The sequence below is a fragment of the Cupressus sempervirens genome, chromosome 11 (genome assembly GCF_028749045.1).
Source record: "Cupressus sempervirens isolate cs-2001-9-10 chromosome 11, ASM2874904v1, whole genome shotgun sequence".
Classification (NCBI taxonomy): Eukaryota; Viridiplantae; Streptophyta; class Pinopsida; order Cupressales; family Cupressaceae; genus Cupressus; species Cupressus sempervirens.
The window spans coordinates 439,069,056-439,091,105 of record NC_143128.1 but is presented as its reverse complement, the minus strand read 5'-3'; the positions used below and the strand labels follow the sequence as shown (position 1 = coordinate 439,091,105).

The 22,050-nt window shown below is 35.9% G+C and overlaps 1 protein-coding gene across 3 annotated transcripts in view; it reads left to right on the top strand.

The window, feature by feature from the left end:
* GSH1 (glutamate-cysteine ligase) overlaps nucleotides 1-22,050 on the top strand; it is a 155,455-nt gene that overhangs the window by 53,433 nt on the left and 79,972 nt on the right. For 2 of the 3 annotated variants that reach the window (XM_089807903.1, XM_089807901.1), the window contains one exon: nucleotides 5,116-5,199. The exons of the other annotated variant lie outside the window; for it this stretch is intronic. In XM_089807903.1, the coding sequence (XP_089664029.1) occupies nucleotides 5,116-5,199 (84 nt within the window). The remainder of the gene's footprint in view (nucleotides 1-5,115; nucleotides 5,200-22,050) is intronic. 3 annotated transcript variants of the gene reach the window in all.

Genomic DNA, 22,050 nt, shown 5'->3' with positions numbered 1-22,050 from the left:
TCTTCGCTTCTAGAGGTGGGACTCTCTTCATTAAATTCTTGACTTCTTCTGCATTCCCAATAACATTTGAGAGTCTATCCAAGTGCTGACCTAAGGTCCTCTCACCTCTGCTAGTCCTGCTTAGCTGATCAAAATCCCTCCTAATGTGCTACATCTGTTCCTTCATACTACTAATTTCCCTTTTCATCACCCCCGGGTTTCCAAAGATACCCTTCATATACCCCTGCTCATCGAGGGCATTGCTCTGATTCAGGTTTTCCTCATCCATATCTAGAGTATCTCTTTCATCATCCACCTACATGATGCCTTTATCCTCAGCCTTCCCTTGCGACGACACCTTCTTACCTCTCAGATCCTTCTTTTGTATTAGAGGCTCATCATCAGAGGGAATGCTTATAACATTGTCAGTCTTCTTCACATTGGTTTTGGTAATAGTCTTGCTAGTTTTACCCTTGTTTTTCTTCCCTTTATCCTCCTCAAAATCCTCATCAGAACCCTTCTCCATCTCATAATCCACATCCTTAATTTTCCTTTTCTTAGCAGACGAGTTCCTAGGTGAAAGGTTTTTCCTCCTCTTGTCACCCATCTCATCTTCTTCCTCCTCCGTCTCCTCTTCATAAACATCATCCTAATCACTCCCCTCTATATCACATTCGAAAGTTTTTTTATTGGTTCAGGGTATGTCCACTTTTTTAGACTTAAGAAGATTCATAATCAGCACCATCAAACCCTCATGGTAGACATGATCCCCATCAGGGTTGTTCTGGCTGGCTAAAAGGTATTATCCAACAACTGCCTTAGGTAGAAAGGGAAATTATTCTAACCCTATGCCTAAAGTGATTTACCAACATAAAGTGGTGCCCATAGATCTTTGTAAAATGGCCATCAAGGGTGAAGTATTCAATCACAACAAACATAATAAACCTTCAAGGTCTAGAAATGGAATGAGGGCTAAAATAGGAGTTAACAATTTTGACCAACTTGTTCCTCTCCTTGACCAACTCTGCAAACTCATCAACAACATGATCAGATACCTTCCTATCCCTATAGAAGTTGATTCTATCCATATCGAGACCGGTGGCTTCAGCTATAATATCCTCTATGACGTCCATTATCTGGTTTCCCACCAAAATGCTTCCATTCTTCCATGTCTTGATAAATCGGCGGGTTATGGACGGATTACTGCCCTTTAATTTCTCCACGAAGCCCATAAATTGACCCTATTCTAATATATCCCAAATTTCTGGCTTCTATTTCCATTCCTTGCAATTTGCGGGTTCAACCCTCTTTCTCTTACCACCCACAATCCTCAAATTGCAACAATTCCTAACCTTCCCTAAATGCTCAGGCGAAATGGAAATCTTTGTGTCTAAATAACAACAAACTTTTCTCTTATGCAGAAATACTAACAATCCATGTGGTAATGAATGAGTAGTCTCATCAATAGTAATCATAACCCGCAACTCCCCATTCCAGCGCATAACATAATTGTTCCTAAATGCCGTTTTCATCATTATTAAAACATTTTTGCATACTTCCAATCTTGTCGTACTCTATCAAAGATAGCCCGTCAGTAGGGATGTTGTCACCATAATTCCATGTTATCTTTGTATGGTTTTTGCATGCCACGTTCACAGCCTAGTTGACCACCTTGTTGGTTTCTGTATAATTATGAGTGATAACACATTCTGCAAAGGAATTAATCAAATTAATAGCCTTGCAAATAATAGTATGGATGGTCCATGAGGGTTTATTAACTTTGTTAAGACAATGTTCCTCCTTCCTTACTAGGGCAGTTAGATGGTATTCTTGGCCTTTTGCAATAAAGATATTATACGATAGGCTTTGTTATATCATGGTTTGCCATATTGACTTTCTCCAATGCTGATGTGTATGCTTTACTCCCTTTTGATTCGATGAATTCTCCAAAATATTCTTGCTGATGATTATTTCACCGCCATTGTCGTCTATTCTCTTCTCTGAAGTCCCGATTGATATTTATTTGTTGTGGGTCCTCCCAATCCTTGCTATCGATGAGTGGTTTATCTGCTTGGCAATAGCTGAATCCTGATGGTATATAAGCATCATCTATTCTTCCTTTAATTAATATCTTTCATTCTCCATTTTCTGAACTGCATTCTATGGGCGTTGAATTTAACAATAGCATGTTTATCTAAATATAAATGGGAGACTTTTCCTTTAAGTCTAAGAGTGGTAAGTAATAATATCCTCCATCCATATGCCATCGCAATTGTTAAGAATATAATCCCTGTTTGCAGATTGCCGTCTATATCCTTATGCTTCCTATCCTCCATGTTCTGTATCTATTCAGTGTTGTCCTTCTTATCCAATGCCTGCTCGAAAACATGCGGCCCTCCCTATTTGTTATATCCTTATAAATATATAATTTTGTGCCCCTCATTGGGTGAGTTGATCGCATGTATAAATGTGTGCATTGAAGTATGAAGAGGCATGGTGGAAGAGATGCCTTCCTTGGTTTGAGTTGATGATTTAGTTTGGCACATAGGCAACGTCTTATAGTAGTGCTTAGATAGTATTTTTGGTGTTTGATCTCCTTGATAAGGTAATATCAATCTTTGTATGTTTGATAATAGAATAAATTGTATGTTCTATAATATAGATTCAATGTTCATAAAGTTTGTATCTTAGAATATCTATATTTCAATTCAATATTAATTGGCATTGTATTACATATATATTTTAAATTGTAATTATCATGTATTAGATATACAAATTTATATTAAAATATTTTAGATTTATATTATAGATAATATTTCAAATATTTATCTTTAGTGTTTAATTTGTATTTATATATAAATTCAGTTATGATCATATTTTAATTTCATCATTTTATTATTATTATAATTTTATAATAATAATAATAATTATATTCTATTATATATTTAATTGTCATTTTTACCATTGTTTATTTGATATACAATTTTATCTTATTTCTATATTTTATTATTGTTCTCCTTTGTTACCATTTACTAATTAATTAAAGTACTATTTATTTATTATCATAGTAACACGGGGACGCGTCCCCCCCCTTTTTGCCCGGCGTCTCGGAGACTTCAACGCACCGGAGACTTGGGGACTCCGTCTCCCCGTCCCCAGCGGTGCCACTAGATTCCACCACCTCCACCAAGGATGGGAGACATCCCGCTATTCACTATTTGCAAATTCAACTATTTATGTTTAATGTTCGATGCTCCAATTCAATGCAATGTTTCAAGTATTCACTCTTTTACATCTTTACATCCTATATTGCAATACATATTTTCATAACTAACATTTTTAAATACCATATGCATAGATATATACACCCCTCTTGTCCCCTGCCGCCGTCCCCCCACCGTCCCCCCGTCGTCCCCAAATTAAGGCCCCTCTGTCCCCCCGTCCCGAAAACTTGTCCCCCCGTTTCGCCGTCCCCCCGTCCCCCAGGGTGGTGTAACTATGTTTATTATCTAATCATTATTTCGGTAGGGACATTACATTAAATCTTATTTCCAAAAGGGGGCATTACACATGATTCTCAAGAAATCCTTGTGATCTACATCATCAATTTTCTCATTAAAAAATTAAAACAAAAAGTTGTGGAAAAATTAATTTTCAGGATGCATGAATTTTTTAAATCTTAAATAAAAATATGTTCGGAAAAAATCTCAGCCCTCCTTGATACCATGTTATTATGAATCGATACATACAATATTGTCAAAATACTCTTTATAAAACATAACATTTTCTAAATGAAACAATTGTGAACACAAGGAAATAGGAACTTACTGAAACAACTAATATGACCATCATAGAAACATTACAACATTATTTTCATATATTTGTAGTTATTTTCTGCCACCTTTTGATTATCCACTCCTTCAATGGAGTGTTTTAATATTCATCGTTATGAAGCATTTTTGGCCAAAATTGTGTACATTGCTTTGGCCAGTCCCTTTCCAATTATTGAGGATGATTTATACCTTTTGGAGGTAAAAATTTGTTGATATTTGGGGTTTATATATGAAATTACATTGAAACTATTTGGAGAGTCACGGGTTCAAATGTTAATTAGTGCAAATCAGAGAAGTCAATCATAGAAAAAAAGGAATAATATTGTCTGAGGTGTTCTTACAAAAGTGAAAAATGCAAAACAATAGGGGGCCACCAAAACATGTGGTCAGGAAATAGATACAAATAGCCAGGAAAGGGAAACAAGAACTATGAAGAGTGAGACTAGCCACAGAGAAAAACTGTAGATCATCAAGTAACACTGCCCAATTAAAATTAAAACAAGAGACAAAGATATTATACCATCATCGTATCAAAATCAAGATTCATAAAAAATGTGAATTAATTATAATAATATTTATTTGTTCAGTAAATTCCTTTTGTGGATTGTCTTTTGGCTTAGATGCCACAAGGTATGGCTTTCTCTTTTGTCAAGTCAAATCAGTATTCGCACCTGGCCTCATCCATTTGAGTATGCATACTCAGAATTGCATGTGGAAGTTTACCTGTTCAAAATTCAACATTTAATATATTGAAGTATTTTTACATTTAAATGTGTAACATGTCTCTTGAGGATTTACCAAAGGTCTCCACTGTGAAAGCACCAATAATTTACCTCTTGACCTCATCCCACTTTTCAGAATTAACTGTATGCTACTGTGGAGTACAATTTTAAAATGATTGGTCAAAAGAAGCTTTTTGATCATTATAAGAGTTAATATGAACATAATTTGAAGACCTCATTGACTACTGGGTCAGTTTGCATGATGCAGGCCTTCGGCTATTCCTAGAGAAGGGGTGCTTAAAGGGCATTCCGCAGATTCTGTGATTTAAGGACTCTGAAACAAGTAATAATGCATGAAATGTTCTTACTAAATGATGTTAATATTCATTCCTTGTGCTGTCTTTCTTTACGAGTCTATCTTATGAGGTCTTTTTTAAAATTCATTTCACATGTATGGCCACTTCTATTAATATGACAGTTATGTCTGATGTTAATCTTATTTGCCTCTTCAATCAGTATCATTTTCACTCCTTGCGCTATCTACTTACAGAAAATGGTATGGTGTGGACTTGATTGTGTAGGGAAGATACGAGATAATGCGGAACTATATGCCTAAAGTAGGAACTCTTGGACTTGACATGATGTTCCGAACATGCACAGTGCAGGTGCAGTTGCTTTCTCACATAAGGCTATTGTGAGACCATTCTTGCATTTTTTTGTTGCTGCAACTTTGCTTCTTTATTGTTCAAGCTGTTGATTGTACTTTGATATAGAATAATTATTTCCAAAAGACGGCTTTGACAAGTATTTTTCAAAGACCTATTGCTAAAAATATTTTCAGACAAAGGTGCAGAGATGCAGTCATTTATTCAAACTTGTAATTAGCACGCCCTTTGACAGTGTTTTTACGCCAACACATATTGTAGACATTTCTCAATGCTTAATAGAAAATAAGGACAACCTCTCAATTGTGGTAAGCCAAGATTGCCTTAAGGTAACATCAAACTTCACCTTCAAAGTGCTAATCAATTGAGCTGCCTGTCCGAATTTTCCATCTTTTCTTGCTGCACCCTTAATAGTGGTGTATATAGGGTTATGAATAGTCAACTTGTGGCTATCTTAATCCTTAATTAAGTCATGTTATCATTATTATATTATTATTTAGGTAGGTAGGTCAGCCTAGGTGTTATGTGGGGTTGTGTCTATTCAACCTAAGCTAAATTAGGTATATATAGGAGGTTGTGAGTCTTATTTCAAGATCATATTGTGAAGTGTGTTCTCATTGAAGATATTTGGAGGTTGCCCCCTTGAAGTGGCATATTACCCCCAGTTATTATCAAGTATTTATATAATATTTCATATTATTTCTTCTATTGTGCAAGTTATTTCATTACAAGTGGTATCGGAGCATGATCTTGGCACCATAGAGGCAAGATTTTTTCTCAACATTGGGATGATTTTGGGAAGAGCATAACTTTCAGATTTTTGTGAATTTTTTAAAGATTTTTAAAGGGTTTTTGAAGACTATATTAAATAAGCTATAATCCAAAATTTAGAGGAATTGGAGCAAATTATTGCCGAATTACTATTTCTACACAATTTATTGAGATCTACATGTCTCTCAGATCCTGCCGAATTGGAGTATAACTTGTATTGGGTTTTTGAATATATAGTAGAGGAGCCTACATTTCAAAGCTTGGATAAATTGAAGCAAAAATAAGCAAGTTATTACAAAATTAGGAAAATTCGCTTTCAAGGCAGCAAATTTGCCCATTTTTTTGGACTTTTCCTAAGAGTATCTTGGCACTAGTAAGTTACAGTAAAAAATAAATTAAAAAAACAGAGAATTTATATTTCATTTGTGTGATTTATTTCAAAAATATTGGTTTCCATCATGACAGGGCCTCCAACAAGAGGCAAAAAGAATGTTACCACACCAGGGAAATCTTCTGATCAAGATTGGGAAACAACAAAGGATAGTAATCCCAATGAAGAAATAAGTAAGTTCAAAGAAGAGGTTAAGAGGGATATGTGTGACCTACGAGGAGATATATCAGATATACGAAGCATGTTAAGCACCTATATAAATGAAACAAGGAAGGACTTATCAAGCAATCAAGGTGAAACCTTTAAGTCAACTAATAATGACACAAATTTTAGCGCTCCTATGGGATCTAGGAATTTTTCCTCCAGAGATGGATATGCACAAATTTGATGACAAGGATTCTCTAATGTGGAAAATCAAATGGAGAATTTTTTTGAGGTACATCAAATCCCATATGGACAAAAGGTCATGATGGCTTCCTTATATCTAGAACCAGATCAATTCATTTGGTATCGTTGGCTTTGTACTCATAGGAGGAAAAATGGTCTCACCGTATCATGGTCAATTTTTACAGAAGAACTCCAAAAATGGGTCAAAGACTATCTTCAGAAGAGCAACAAAAATGGGTCACTAAGATGTTGGGATATGACTTTGAAATTGTATACAAGAAAGGGTAGGAAAATATTGTCGCCAATGCACTTTCCAGGAAGGATGAAAAAGATGAAGCCTTATTGTGTGCCCTTTCAATATTACAAGAAAATTGGGTGGTAGAAGCCAAAGAAGAGTGGAAAAATGATGTTGCAACAAGTAATCTCATCCAACAAATAAAAAGTGACCCTACTAGTTCAGATAATTTTTGTTTAAAGAGGGATATTCTTTGGTATAAAGAGCGCTTGTATCTTTGCAAGAATTCCACTCTTAAACACAAGATTCTTAAAGAACTACACGAGTCTCCAATTGGTGGTCATTCAGGATTTTTTAGGACATATCATCGAGTTAAGCAAGATTTTTTTTTGGGAAGCGCTAAAAGGTGATGTTCAAAAATTTGTGGCTGAATGTTTGGTTTGTCAAAGAAATAAGGGGGAAACAATTAAGACGCCAGGTCTCTTGCAGCCTTTATCTATTCCTAGCCAAGGTTGGAAAGAGGTATCCATGGACTTCATCACAGGGCTTCCCAAATTTAAAGGTCATAATGCCATCATGGTAGTAGTTGATCGCCTCACTAAATATGCACATTTCATTTCATTATCACATCCTTTTACAACAAGTATAGTGGCAAAAGTTTTCTTGGAGAATATCCAAAAGCTACATGGTACACCTAAGGTTATTGTTAGTGATCGTGATCCTATCTTTACTAGTCACTTTTGGAACAATTTATTCTCATGTTTGGGTACTCTATTGGCTCATAGTTCTTCATATCATCCTCAATTAGATGGCAAACTAAGGTTGTTAATAAATGTTCGGAAGGATATCTATGTTGTTTCACTTTAGGAAAAACAATTTCAATGGGTAGATTGACTACCTCTTGCAGAATGGTGGCACAATACTTCTTTTCATAGCTCATAAAAAATGTCTCCATTTTTGGCACTTTATGGATATCATCCTCCTTCCATCACATCATCATTATAGGTGTCACCAAGAGTTTAGGCAATAGAGGACCACTTGCTTCATCAACAACAGGTACTTTTAGGACTTAAGGAGAATTTAGCTATGGCATGGAATCAAATGAAACAACAAGCGGACCAACATCGTAGTGAGAAATTTTGAAGTTGGGGACTAGGTAGCCTTATAAACAAATCCCAATGAAGCATCAAAAAAAGAATAATAAGTTGTCTCCAAGATATTATGGACCATACCAAATCATGCAAAAGATTGGCAGTGTTGCCTACAAGCTTGATTTGCCACCAACAACAAAGATACATCCAATTTTTCATGTTTCTTGTTTGAAGAAGGTAATTGTGCAGAATATTCTTACTCAAATAGTACTACCAGAGCTTGATGAAGAAGGAAGAATAATTTTGGAACCAAAGTGCATTCTTCAAATATGCACGAAGAAGTTGAGGAATAGAACCCTCACTTAGTATCTCAATCAATGGAAGAACTTACTAGTTGAAGAGGCCACATGGGAGGATCAGGAGTTCATTCAAAAGAATCCACACTTGGTTAGCATTGAGGACAATGCTTCTTTCAAGAGAGAGGGCATGCTACGCCCTTAATATTGGTATATATAGGGTTATGAATAGTCAACTTATGGCTATCTTAATCCTTATTTAAGTCATGTTATCATTATTATAGTATTATTTAGGTAGGTAGGTCGGCCTAGGTGTTATGTAGGGTTGTGTCTATTCAACCTAAGCATAATTGGGTATATATAGGAGGTTGTGAGTCTTATTTCAAAATCATATTGTGAAGTGTGTTCTCATTGGAGATATTTGGAGGTTGCCCCCTCGAAGTGGCATATTACTCTCATTTATTATCAATTATTTATATAATATTTCATATTATTTCTTCTGTTGTACCAGTTATTTCATTACATTTCTTTAAATTTTTCACATCCTTTAAAAGGACATCCTCTAGATTCTTTCTAGTTTTGGAACACACTGACATTGTTATCTTTGGTTTTACCAGTTCCGGGAGCCCATGTGAGAATTAGTTCTTTAGTGATCCTTACAAAATTATTGCAAATCTTCATGACTAAATATCGTGTTGGAAGTTTCACCTTTTTCTCTCCAGCAAATACTCCAGCAGACTATGATGGGAAGTGAGACCCAAATCTGTTTAAAGCTGTGGATTGGAGCTTAGTTGGTCTCTTCGTTATAAATCTTTTAGAGAGGTTGCATAAGTGGCCCTAAAATACTTTATTAATGACGATTGTCTGATTTTGGGTGGCCAACCATAAAATGGCATCTACTTCTGACAGGCAGATCGTGTTTTATGCTATATATCAGTTTGGTTGGGATATCGTCCAGTTGGATGTCTTGCAAATTGATAGTAACAATATAGGCTTCCTTTATCATATATTCTCCAAATTTGGAGCCCATCTATATGATTGTGTCATCTCCCAAAAAAAGTGGAAGGGTATGATTATAGTTTATCTTTTCTTTGCAAGAGCAAGTTCTATGGGAAGAGATTTCACCCAAGATTTCTACGTAGATATACCTTCCTTGAGAAAGTCAGGCACTATAGTCCCAAAATGAGGTGAGCCACATCTTTGAAATCTGCTCCAGCATTCTTTAGGGAAGTTCCAATTATCAATCTAAATGGGAGAAGTTACTACTATCAATATCCCATTGTAGAAGACATTAAAAGATCTTAAGGTATTTATTATAATACTTAAATGGATCTAGTTCACAAGCAAGATTAGTTGCTCGACTTTAGTGACTGTTTGGAGTGAATGAACACAATTTTGGCCTCATGAATGCAGTTATTTCATAGGACCATATGCTATGGTAGCACCATAGTTACACCGCCTTGGGGGATGGGGGGATGGCGGAATAGGGTGACAAGTTTTTGGGATAGGGGGACAATTTTCCAGGACAGGAGGACAAAGAGGCTTAAATTGTGAGATGGCAGGGGACAGTAGCGGGGGACGGGAAGGTTGTATGTACTATACATATGGTACTTAAAATGCTAATTATGAAAAGATGTATTGCACTATAAGATATAAAGATGTAAAAGAGTAAATAACTGAACATTGCATTGAATTGGAAAATCGAATATTGAACATAAATAGTCGAATCAACAAATAGTTAACGTTGGGACGTCCCCCCATCCTTGGTGGAGGTAGCAAAATCTAGTGGCACTGTTGCGGAGGGGGGGACGGAGTCTCCAAGTCTTGGCATGTCCCTGCCTTCAAGATGCAGGGCCAAAAGTTGGGGGGACGCGTCTTCGTGTTACTATGGGTAGCACCCAAAGTTGATTTTTTTGACATATTTGGCATCCTCTTAAAAAGAGATGTGTTTTGAATACATTATCTTGTTCAAGTTTTGATGAAAAAATTGTGACTCATGACACAAATGAGCATGGAAGGAGCAGATTTGGAAGTGCTAGTCTATTGAAGTGAGAGGGCGAAGGGTTTGTCACAATGACAAAAATAAAATTGTCATTGAATGTTAAAGGGTTTCTCTTCAAATTCCTATTTATGAACATCCCATTGTGTGATGTTGGATCTTCCACAATCTATCTGAGGACCTGAAATGTTGGATTGAATCATTGGGGGCATATCATATAAAACCAAGGTTGCATGGGGACTGGGGTACTTGGGTACTTGGGTACTTAGGGTACTAGTACGGGTATGGATATGCCTATTTTTCAAATTAGGTGATGGGGGTATTTGGGTACATCAAGCTTTAAAAAAATAAATAAATCAATATTTATAGAAAATCTAAAAATACAAGTCATGAAAATGGTTTTTCAAAACAAGAGTAGTGATAAAGTTTGCAGATATAATGTATTGTTTTCAGTTTCAGATTTGCAGTATGCTCGTAATAATAATATATGATAAATGTTTAGATGCATAACGAGAAGGAAGACTTCAATCATGAACAAGAAGATTATAAATCATATAACTATTACATATTGCAAATGATAAAACTTGTGACTTCAATGACTATAAAGTTTATTGTTAATCAAGATTGTATCAAACTATCAAACTAATTACATATTGAATTAAGCTTGATAACATCAGGCTGATACACAAACAAAAAGCTGAAACAAAAATCAGAAATCTTAATCAAGGTCCCTAGCTAGAATTCTCTCCACTGAGTAACCGTTTTACTTGGGGTACATGTATTCAGTACTTGGGTACATGGGAATGCATCCCAGGGGTGTGGGTACATGTACCCATGCAATGTAGTTTTAAACATATTATCAATAGAAGCAAGAATGACTGAGAGTGTTTAGAGGAGAATACGTCATAGGGAAATTATACAACTTGTATGATCAGAGTGAGTTGATGGAGTAGATCATAAAAAATAAAAGAAGCATATGGAGTGTGTCATGTCCCCTTTCTAGCCAGTGAGTTTTGTTGCGCCATTAGCCCATTTTGCCTAGGTCCCATGGGCAAACCAAGTTTTTTATACGGTCAGAGCAGTTATTGGCCTAGGCAATTTCAATTGCAAGCTAATTAGGGTTGTTCTAGTGGGGTTTCCAGACACTTACTATTTTTAGTAAGTCAACAGGCTCAACATTCGTGGCATTTCAGGGTTGGACTAAGAGTGTCTTATCGAGACCTTTCTTTCAAGTTATCACACATGTATATCCGTGTCCATTTGAATGGAGATTCTAATGCCTGAAGATTATTTTGATTTATTATAAAGTGACTTTATAACTCAAGTTGATATTGTTAATGTCACATTTTTAAATCTATGGGCTCTTTATTTCCTTAAGTGGGGGAAAGTAATATTTTAAAAAGGAAACAAAGAAACAAAAATGAGAATGCGAAGAGTCACCTACTTGCTTTTAAAAGGGAAGATGGAGCTCATTTGCTACATACTTGGTTCTATGATTTGGATTTTCATTTTTTGTCTTGGAGAGTTATTTTCAAAAGCTTCAGCTCTCAACAGGTAAGAGGACGAAAACCCTCAGGCTTGGGTAGTGGAAGGAAACCCATTGTTGATTGGAGACATCACGTAGGTGTTTCACATTGTATTCCAAGTTCATCTTTTCTATTATCCAATCTTGCTATAGTTTTTGTATCTATGATTGGATTTCTGGATTATTTTACTGAAGAGCTTCAATGAAATATTAATTCTAAAAATCTATTTCTGTTGGAGATTTAAGGCAATAATATTTTTGGATTTCTTTTATTTGATTGTTTAATGGAATTTTTGCTGGTGAAATCTGAAAATCATTGCATGAATGTATTTGTTTCAAAATTTCCGAGTTTCCACTAAGGGTTTTGAGGAAATATCTGGTTAGGGATATTACAGTAGTATCAGAACTTTGAACCTACCATCCTGTTGGGTGTAGGTAGAGGTTTCATTACAACATGATTATAGAGATTTAGATGGAATAATATATATATTTGTAGCTCTGAAATTTTATTCAGATTTGGAGAAAATTCACTGAAGATTATAAATTCAGATGTCAGGTTGATTCTGAGAAAGAAGAGTTTGATAGCGATAGAGTTATATAGTCTTGTTTAACAAGCCTAGCAATATTTGGCGTTAGTGGGAAAAGATTCATGTTTAAGTCTGTGTAACTGATACCAATATTTGCAAAAGAATGTGGGAAGTTGCACAAAATATCAAATAACACTCATCAAATGAAAGACATTGGAGACAACAACATTGGCTTATGAAATAAAGCAGGAAATTTCATTAACATCGACTTGTCTAATGTTTCGGTGAATATATAATATAATATTGCTGAAAAATTGATCCATTATTTTTAAGTTTGGGGGCCAACTTTATTTTGGTCCTTAGTATTGCGAATTTTTTTTATTGAGAGTAAATATCACCAGCAGTTTGTATTGTTCTGAAATGTCCCCATTTTTAGCAGGTTGTTGCAGTTGGTTTGGTCAGTTCATCATCGCGACCCTCGTGAGCCGACAGTGGGATTTGAGGGTCATAGTTGTGGAGTTATTGGGCTTTCTAGTGGCCTATGGTGAGTTTTGACTCCATTTCAAGGGTCTCACTATTTTTAGTAAGCAATAGTTGGTTCCGATGAGCTTAGTTGAGTTAGAGGAGTTGAGTGATGCTCTCAGTTTTTATTTCTGACTTCTGGTTTGGGCTCCGAGAATCTTGGAGAGAGCATCTATTTTAAGTAAGTCACCTCGTCAGGTTCATTCAAATTTTTCTTCATCAGGATCACTCCTATGTTGTCAGATTTCGATTCTGATGCTTCTTCAGTCATTTTCGCAAGATGGGTGAATTCTTATTATTTTTCAACTAGATACGACGAGGTTGCTATTTTTGATGGTATTATATACTGGCCACCTTAGTGTCATAGCTCGTTGCAACCGGGTTGAAAAGTTTCAAATCTTGGGCACAAGAAACAATGGCCCCGTGTGACAGAATATCATGATATGGTTGAAAAGATCGTTTTTGGGCCCCAAAAGGAAATTAATATATTATAATATGTGCCTAAATATAAAGCAAAAAAACTTTTAACTGAAAGGTGCATAATTGAAGCTAAGTTGCACATGGAGATCATAAATATGGCTCCCATTATGAGAATTGATCATCCAATTGTCTATTTGATTTTATTAGTGTTTGTAAGGGTTTTTAAGTGTGTGAGTTTTATTCCCATGCTGAGGTATAAGGGTTTGATCTGTATTGTCTGAAATTGACAATTCCTCATACTGTGCTTACTGTGGCTTGAGGAAAAGATTTACTGCCATTATCCCCATCTCCATTGCTGAGGCATCATGGGATTGGTTTTGAATTATCTGAGAATGTGTGTGGCTGCTGAAACTTGGAAGACATTAATTTGATAGAGAATGAATTATATTTCATTTGCAATCTTCCTGCAAATTGTGATTTTATTTTTGGAGACCGTAAATTCGGAATTGGAGTGCTTGCATTATCAAGTTTATAACTCTGATTTTGGAGGTGATTTATTTATGCAGTCAATGCCACTTCCTCTTATTATTGGCATTAGGGTTCTGGGTGTTGCAAGTTATCTTTATTTGGGCACATTGGTAATGACTAATGTGACATTCATATTTGTTGATAATTGCTATAAACTGCTGTTTGAGGGCTGTGGTTGCATTTTATTCTCTAATGTTACCCGATTTTGGAATGAATTGAATTCTGGAGGCTGCCGTCCATCTCTAATGGCAACATTATGAGTTTTTATAAGTCTGGAAGGCCTGCATGGAGAATTTAAGGTCCCACGTTCAATATTTAATTGGCCACGCTGCATGAATAAGAGCCAACACAGTGTTACTGGGGGCGGCAAGCAGTTTTGGTGCTGCAGCAAGGGAATTTCTTGCATCATTTGGATTACATACCTTGCATATCAATCAGGTTCCCATTGTAAATCAATTGAATTCATGCAAATATCAATTCTAGTTATTAATAACTGTGCAAACAATAAAAAATTGCATAAGTATACGCTGATATACATATCTGCCAGTCATTTCTTGGCATTGCACTTAGATTATTATTTCATATATTTTCAGAAAAACTAGAAAACACAAAAACAAACATCTTAGCTTTTCATCACTGTTACCAGTGGGCCAACCTGGTTCTATACAGTGGTTGCTTGCAAAGTGTTTGACGAAATGTCTATCAACTCGATTATAAAAGAATTTGGTGTTTGTTAAGGTTATAACTCACAGGGGTTATTTCATGTTCAACACTTATATTTTGTGAATTGAGTGTGTGTGGGGGTTGCCGGGTGAAGTTCATAAAAGTCTAATGTTTAAAGACTTCATTGACCACTTATCAAAATATTTGTTGAGTGGTTTGGTTGATTTTTCGTGTGTCCGATGATTAATATTGGTATGAAGTTCTTGCATAACATTGGGACTTAATCTTTAAGTGTTTGTATGTCCTAGAACAAAGAGTTGTATTTAAGGCCATTTCTTTTCTGAATGGTGCTCAACTTTGAGACTGTCTTGCGGGAAGTTTTGCATGAATTGAAAAAATTCATCAGGCTACCTTTATAAAGTCCTAGACTATTGTAGAGACGAAATAAGTTTTTGTTGGGGTTGTTTGGTGAACATTGATATGCCTAGATCTCAGATGAATGGCGATGGATTAAGAAGACAATTTTGCAAAATAACAGAAGCTTCACCTTTCATATTTACTTATTGTGGGGAGTGCTATATGTCGTATTTCATTTATTAGTGATTGTTTTGCCGCTGCGATGTATTTCTGAATTTCTGTGTAATCCCGGAGCAACTATCTGAGCATAGTCCTGGATGTAATATACACCATTGGAGCGTTACATTGAGTTGTTGAAAGTAATATACACCATTGGAGCGTTACATTGAGTTGTTGAAAATAGGCAATTGATATGACTGAAGAGCAAATCATTGTCGGCAAATCATAAATGGAGTAAGAATACATTGAACATGATTGGGCCTAAATTTGTTTTACAAATTGAGGCCTCCGTGCCTGCATAATAATGATTCATATATCAAGGGGGAATGAAAGCACACTTGACAACCAAGATTTTTGAAGAGAGTAGTAATACACAATAAAATCAGTGTTATCATGAAGTGATATAGGAGACCACAATTTCAATGAGATATCTACATATCAGATCACTACGTATGGCAGATCACATGCATATTACAAGCTAAAGAAAGAAGCTTATTCGAAGGTTCTATTTGCAGATAAAGATAAATTGACAATGGATAAAAGGCATTTCACACCTGTCAGACGTTGAGTAGATAGAAAAATAGGAGAAGAACATGGTATTTGTAAAGTTTCTACAAATTCTGTTATAAATCAGACTTTGATTATATCTTCTATTCTTGCTGTAGATGATTTTCTTTATCTTCAGAATTTAGGAGGTGTTATCAGAATATTAAATGCTATTCTGAAACTTCTTTATCTCTGCAATAATTTGTATAGGGCAGAATTGCTTAAGGAGCAGACTGTATGTTCTTTGTGTCCTTTATCCAAAAACATACCTTATATTAATATGCACCCAAAGGGCTTGTCCCTAGAAGGGACATGTCCCTTTCTAGGTCGGCCTCTAACTGATCCTAAAAATCGGCAGGTAAGGAGAGGACTTTAGTTAGTTAACAAACTAACTAAAGTGACAATGATTAACCTTCGACAATGCCTCTAGGAGAAAGCCGATTACGACTAGGATAAATGCCATTGAATATAGGCCTCTAAATCATGCAAGAACGGGTTCATATGATCTGTAATCAGACCAGTATGATCTATCAGAGTTACGGAATTAATAGTAATCATGTATGTTAGCAGGTGAAAAAACTATATACCCCTTACAATGATATGAGTCACAAGGATTCACATTATAATTCAATACCAAATTCTTAGAGACTATTCTTGCATAAGTATAGAACTGGAAGGTCATATGCAAGCAAATCAAGTATTGAAGATAATCAATTACTAGTCAGAGAAATGTATAATGACATGGATAGTATCATGTCTATGCTACCCTTGTAGGTGGTTTGTTTAATGATAACAAACAGAACCTATATAGTGCATAGTGAAACTCCATTAGAAGAGAAGAACTATGCAGAGTAGACGCTCCTTGCTTGGAGAGATGCGTTATGAAGCAAAATACCCTCTGAACACACTCGCATGGAATTTGAGAATTTGGATGGTGTTCCTACATAAACTGAACAATGCACCCTAAACGATGCATTTTTGACTACATACGATGATCAATCCGCGATGGATATTGATGGGTCAAAGGAAATGAGCGATGAGTTTTTGATGAGGAATATTCACAAACGTTAGTAGTATGAACTCCACAAAAACCTTATCGAGAGACCAAGCCATATAACCATATACGGCCAAAGTACAGAGAGTAGATAAAGTGACGTTGGTTTAGAGTATGCCGTTGTGAGCTTCCCATAGACAATTTTAAAGCATGAAGGGCAAGAAATGATTGCAGTTGGTAGTATTTGGAAAATTTGATAATATACGCTTTGACGTCCAAAACGACATGCACAGGCTTCATACACAGTCGGAGAAATCATTGAAATAAATGAAAACAGGTAATAATGGATATCATTTGCTTGAGCGAGATCAAATATGTTATCAAGACTTTGGGGGATAGAGATCAAATTAATAAAGTTTTCAATCAAAATGGTTAAGTCCATCAAAAGAAGTCATTTAAGTAAAAATTAACTAATCAAAATTATGATTAGTGGCAACGCTTGATTATTTGAAGAGAAGCGATTATTTTAGAGGTGAGAAAAGTCATAATCTTTTATTAAAAAGATATAAATAGACAATGAAATATATACAAAAGAACAAGAAGACACAGGATCCAATATTCAACAAGCAATTGTAATATATTTATTTTGTAAGGAGGGGAATTCACGTTGATTCACACATAACTTCATTGATATACGCTCGGTTTTTAGGAGGGGGATTCAGGTTGAGGATTTTGAGGGACTTAGAGTTTAGGTAGTAGATGGTTACACCCTTAGGTGTAACAAGATGATTTTTGACCTTCCAGTGAAGCTAAATAGTTATACATTTGAGGAAGATTTCTATGTGGTGGATATGGGCAACACGGATATAGTACTTGGCATGGCTTGGTTGCATACACTTAAGGACATTTACATCAGCACTAATGGGATTTATTAAGGATGGCAAAGCACAAGCTTTTAAGGCCATTAGGAATAGTGATCTTAAGCAAATTTCTTTTAGAAATATGCAACATTTAGTTCGACATGATGACATGACTGATTGGGCAGCAGAGTATAGGATGTTGCCTACTTTGGATAGTACAGATAAGCCTGCCTACCACCCTAATATTCAACAATTCATGGTAAAACACTCCAAAGTGTTTAGTGATTTACCACTTGGTAGGCAACCTGATAGAGGGATTGAGCATATCAAAGAGTTAGAGGAGGGCTCTAAGCTTATTATCAGTGCCTGAAGTGGTGTAAGGATGAGATTGAGAAGACTATACAGCAGCTGCTTGCTATGTGGCACATCAGACCGATTAAGTCTCCTTTTGTGTTGGTGAAGAAGAAGGATGGGATTCTTAGGATGTGTATTGGCTACCAAATGCTTAATTAGAGGACTATAAAGATCTGATATCCTATCCCTTGGATTGATGAGTTGCATGGGGTACAATACTTCTCCAAGATTGACTTGAGATCGGGGTACCATCAGATAAGAATCAGAGAGCAAAATATAGAGAAGACCATATTCATATGTCATTGTGATCATTTTGAGTTTCTAGTCATGCCCTTTGGCTTGACAAATGTCCTCGCCACATTTCAATCTACTATGAATAAGGTTTTCCATAGTTAGCTATGGAGATTTGTGTTAGTATTCTTTGATGACATCCTCATTTATAATAAGACTTGGGATGATCATATACCACATCTGGATGCAATGTTGGATTTTCTTGACAAGGCTTCCTTATGTGCCATGGAGTCCATATCTGGGACATATCATTAGTGCATAGGGAGTTCACATAGACCTTGATAAGGTTCATGGTATTCTAGAGTGGCCTACACCAGAGAACTTGACACAACTTAGAGGGTTTATTGGAATACGTGCATTCTATCGCAGATTTGTAGCAGGATTCTCTTGACATGCAACTCCCCTAATTGACTTGACACGTAAGGGTGCTTTTGAGTGGACTCCTCAGTCATAGGAGTGCTTTGAGAAGTTCAAGGAGATCATGACGTCATGCCCAGTTTTAGCATCGCCAGATTTCACAAGGCCGTTTGAGTTGCACTATGATGCCTCGAGTGAGGGCATTGGAGCAGTTTTATCCTTGGATCACCATCCCATAGCTTTTGACAACATGAAGTTTTAGGGTCTCGAGAGATCATTCAATGTCTACAATAAGGAGATGTTGGCCATTATGCATGCTTTGGCCAAGTTCAGGCAGTATTTAGTTAGCTACAAATTTTGTATTAAGATAGATCACAATAGCTTGAAGCATTTCTTGGGTTAGTGGGACCAAATGAGAGATAGCAAAAGTAGGTCAATAAATTGTAGTCTTATGATTTTGATTCTCCTACAACAAGGGTACTTAGAATGTTGTATCTGACACCCTCTCATGGAGGCCACACTTATGATTGATTACTGAGATAGCAAAGCATTGGAGGCATTTGATCATTGAGTTTGCCAGCAATAGGCATTGTTGATGGCAGTATATAGGACAACAGTTATACCCTTGCAAATGTGTTGATCATTTACAAGGGGAGGATCTATCTAGTCTCAAGATCAGGTGTAAGTGAGATTATGTTTTGGGCCTTTATGATTCACCATTGGCTGGACATCTTGGGTTTTTCAAAACCTACAGACTGATACAGGAGAGATTCACATAGAAGGGCTTGAAGTCAGATGTGCAACGGTACATCAGAGAGTGCTCTATTTGTTAGTAGAACAAATAGGAACATACCTATCCCGCAGGGTTGTTGCAACCACTCTCCATTCCTGAGCGGAAGTGGGAGTGTTTATCTATGGATGTCATTGTGGGCTTGCCGAAAGCCCAAGATAGGGATTGTATTTATATAGTGATGAATCGTCTCACCAAATATTCTCACTTCTTTCCTATCACCACTACTTATTCAACGGTTTAGTTGGCAAAGTTGCTTTTCAAGGTGTTCAAATTGCATGGTTTACCTCAGACTATAGTAAGCGATCGTGAAAGCCGATTTATGAGTCACTTTTGACATGAGTTATTCAAACTAAGTGGGACAGAGTTGACTCTGAGTACTACTTACCACCCTCAGACCGACGACTAGACAAAGATTGTGAATAAGTGGGTAGAGGTCTATCCGTAGAATTATGTTTCTTCACAACAATGGGCTTGGGTGAAGTGGATACATTTATGTGAGTATTGTTATAATTCCACTCACCACATGACTATTCAGATGTCCCCAATTAGAGCTCTGTATGGGTATGATCCTCCTAGTTTCGTGGATTTTCACTGCAATGATAGTAGAGTGCCCAGTGTAGGTGATTTGGTATTGGATAGTCAGGATATTATGAGGACTCTGAGGGATAATATATAGAGGGTGCAAAATCAACACAAGCAGTATGTTGATCAGAGGAGGACTACGCGCTCCTTTTAGGTAGGCGATATGGTTTATTTGATGCAACGACTATACAAGAAATCTTCCAGTAGGAAATCTGTGATAAAGTGGGTTGCCTATGAACAATATATATCTGAAGATAAATCAAACAAAATTGCCTTTGTGTATAGTTATCAAAGAAGCATCACATATATCATAAGTTGCATTCTAATATTTATCAGTTTGACATTAGACACAGAGAAATTGACCACGTTTTGTCTTGCGATACTCATGAAGACAATTAGATTTGTAATGGTTGAATGATAATTAGCAGTTGCGAACCAATGCAAAAAAGGAGCAATGAATATGATTGTGATAGTAATTCTTCTTGTTCCTGTGAATTCAAATATACCGTCAAGACATGAGGATTGTTTAACAAGCGGCTGAAAGAAGTTTGGTTATAACAAATGTCGTGGCCACTATGTTGATTCTCAAAAAATGGATTTGGTAAAATGCTCTTGAAATTCTCCGCAACTGCAAAATGACGAGACATGTATGCAAAATGTAAGTGCTATGGAAGCTGTGGAACAAGGTATGAACACTGAAAGTCGAGTCCAACTTTGGTTTTACCAGTAAAGACTATACACAAGCAAGCAAACTATGAGCGTCAAATAAAAATTGATAGTGTGGACCTTAAGAGGGTATTATTTGGCAACTCGTGGCCTCTGCCATAACAGTAAGTTACTACTAGAGTTATTGATGAAATATGATTAGTCTCAGTCATTTCATATCTCCATCGCTATGAAAGAAATATGCAAAAAAAAATAAAAAAATGTTGGATGCATTGAAACATTTTGTAGTTGCAGTTTGCCAAGCATCCACATGAGCACAAGAATTAATAGCAGATTCCAGCAATACCAATAATGATAAAACATACGCAAATAGCTGCGGTTCATCACAAACAATGTCTATGAAACAGATTAGGCAGATTGTGCAAGTAGTATTAACGTTAAGTGAGCTGGCTTTCAAGAGTTGCTATGCTGAGATACAAGATTAATCACGAGAATGTTATTTCAAACTATTGCCAATAAAAAGCCCACTTTTGGAGGATTTTTATACACAGTGTGTTGTTGCCCTGAAAACCCCCACCTTTTTGTTTATAACTTGAGCTAGACAACTCTGTTTGATGCCTTAGCTCAAAATGAGCAGGATGCGAAGGGCCATTATCCTAAGGGAAAAACAAGATTTCAAACTATTTACAACAAAAAGAAAAAATGAAGAAAATGTTAAGATTGTAGCTTCAGTCGGATTGAATTGACCTGAAGATAATTCTTATATGGTTATTGGGAAATTGTCTTTTAGACAAATATATCTACTTATATATTATATTATATATGTAGGTATTGTTATATATATTATTGTTAATATATTATCTAATGAGGATTAACCATAGAGACATGTCTCTTCTCATATTTATAAGTCGTTCATATTTGCATTTGGAACACACCAATCGATTATGGCAGTGTTATTACATTTGCAGAAGTGATCCTTGTTACTCAACATGGTATTAGAGCCTAGATATTTATGCTTATGATGAAAATAAATTTAAACTACTATTTATTTTGAGCCAAAAGATAAATAATAAATATTTGTCTCTCGATTTCTAAGCACTGGAAAATATTACTGGGTTATTTGACAGTCTAACCATTCCATTTAACGGTGCAATATTTGTCATGAGTGGTACCTTGTATTCTTGTTAATGGAACAAATCTAGATTAGAATGATCCACTGGGATTCGTGTTTGGTTAGTGTAGATTAAAACCTAGCTGACAGTACTCACCACCATGAGAAGAAGATGGTTCATGCAAATTGTTGAAGATAATCACATTGCATTAGTAAGGATTTTCCATAGTTACTGAGAACTATTAGTATATTGATTTGATATGAATATATGCATGATAGACATTTAAAACCATAAACATGTATTTTTGCATTATGTTTTTGCTTACACATTATAGTATCGATATTGTCTAAAACAATTATAAAGAT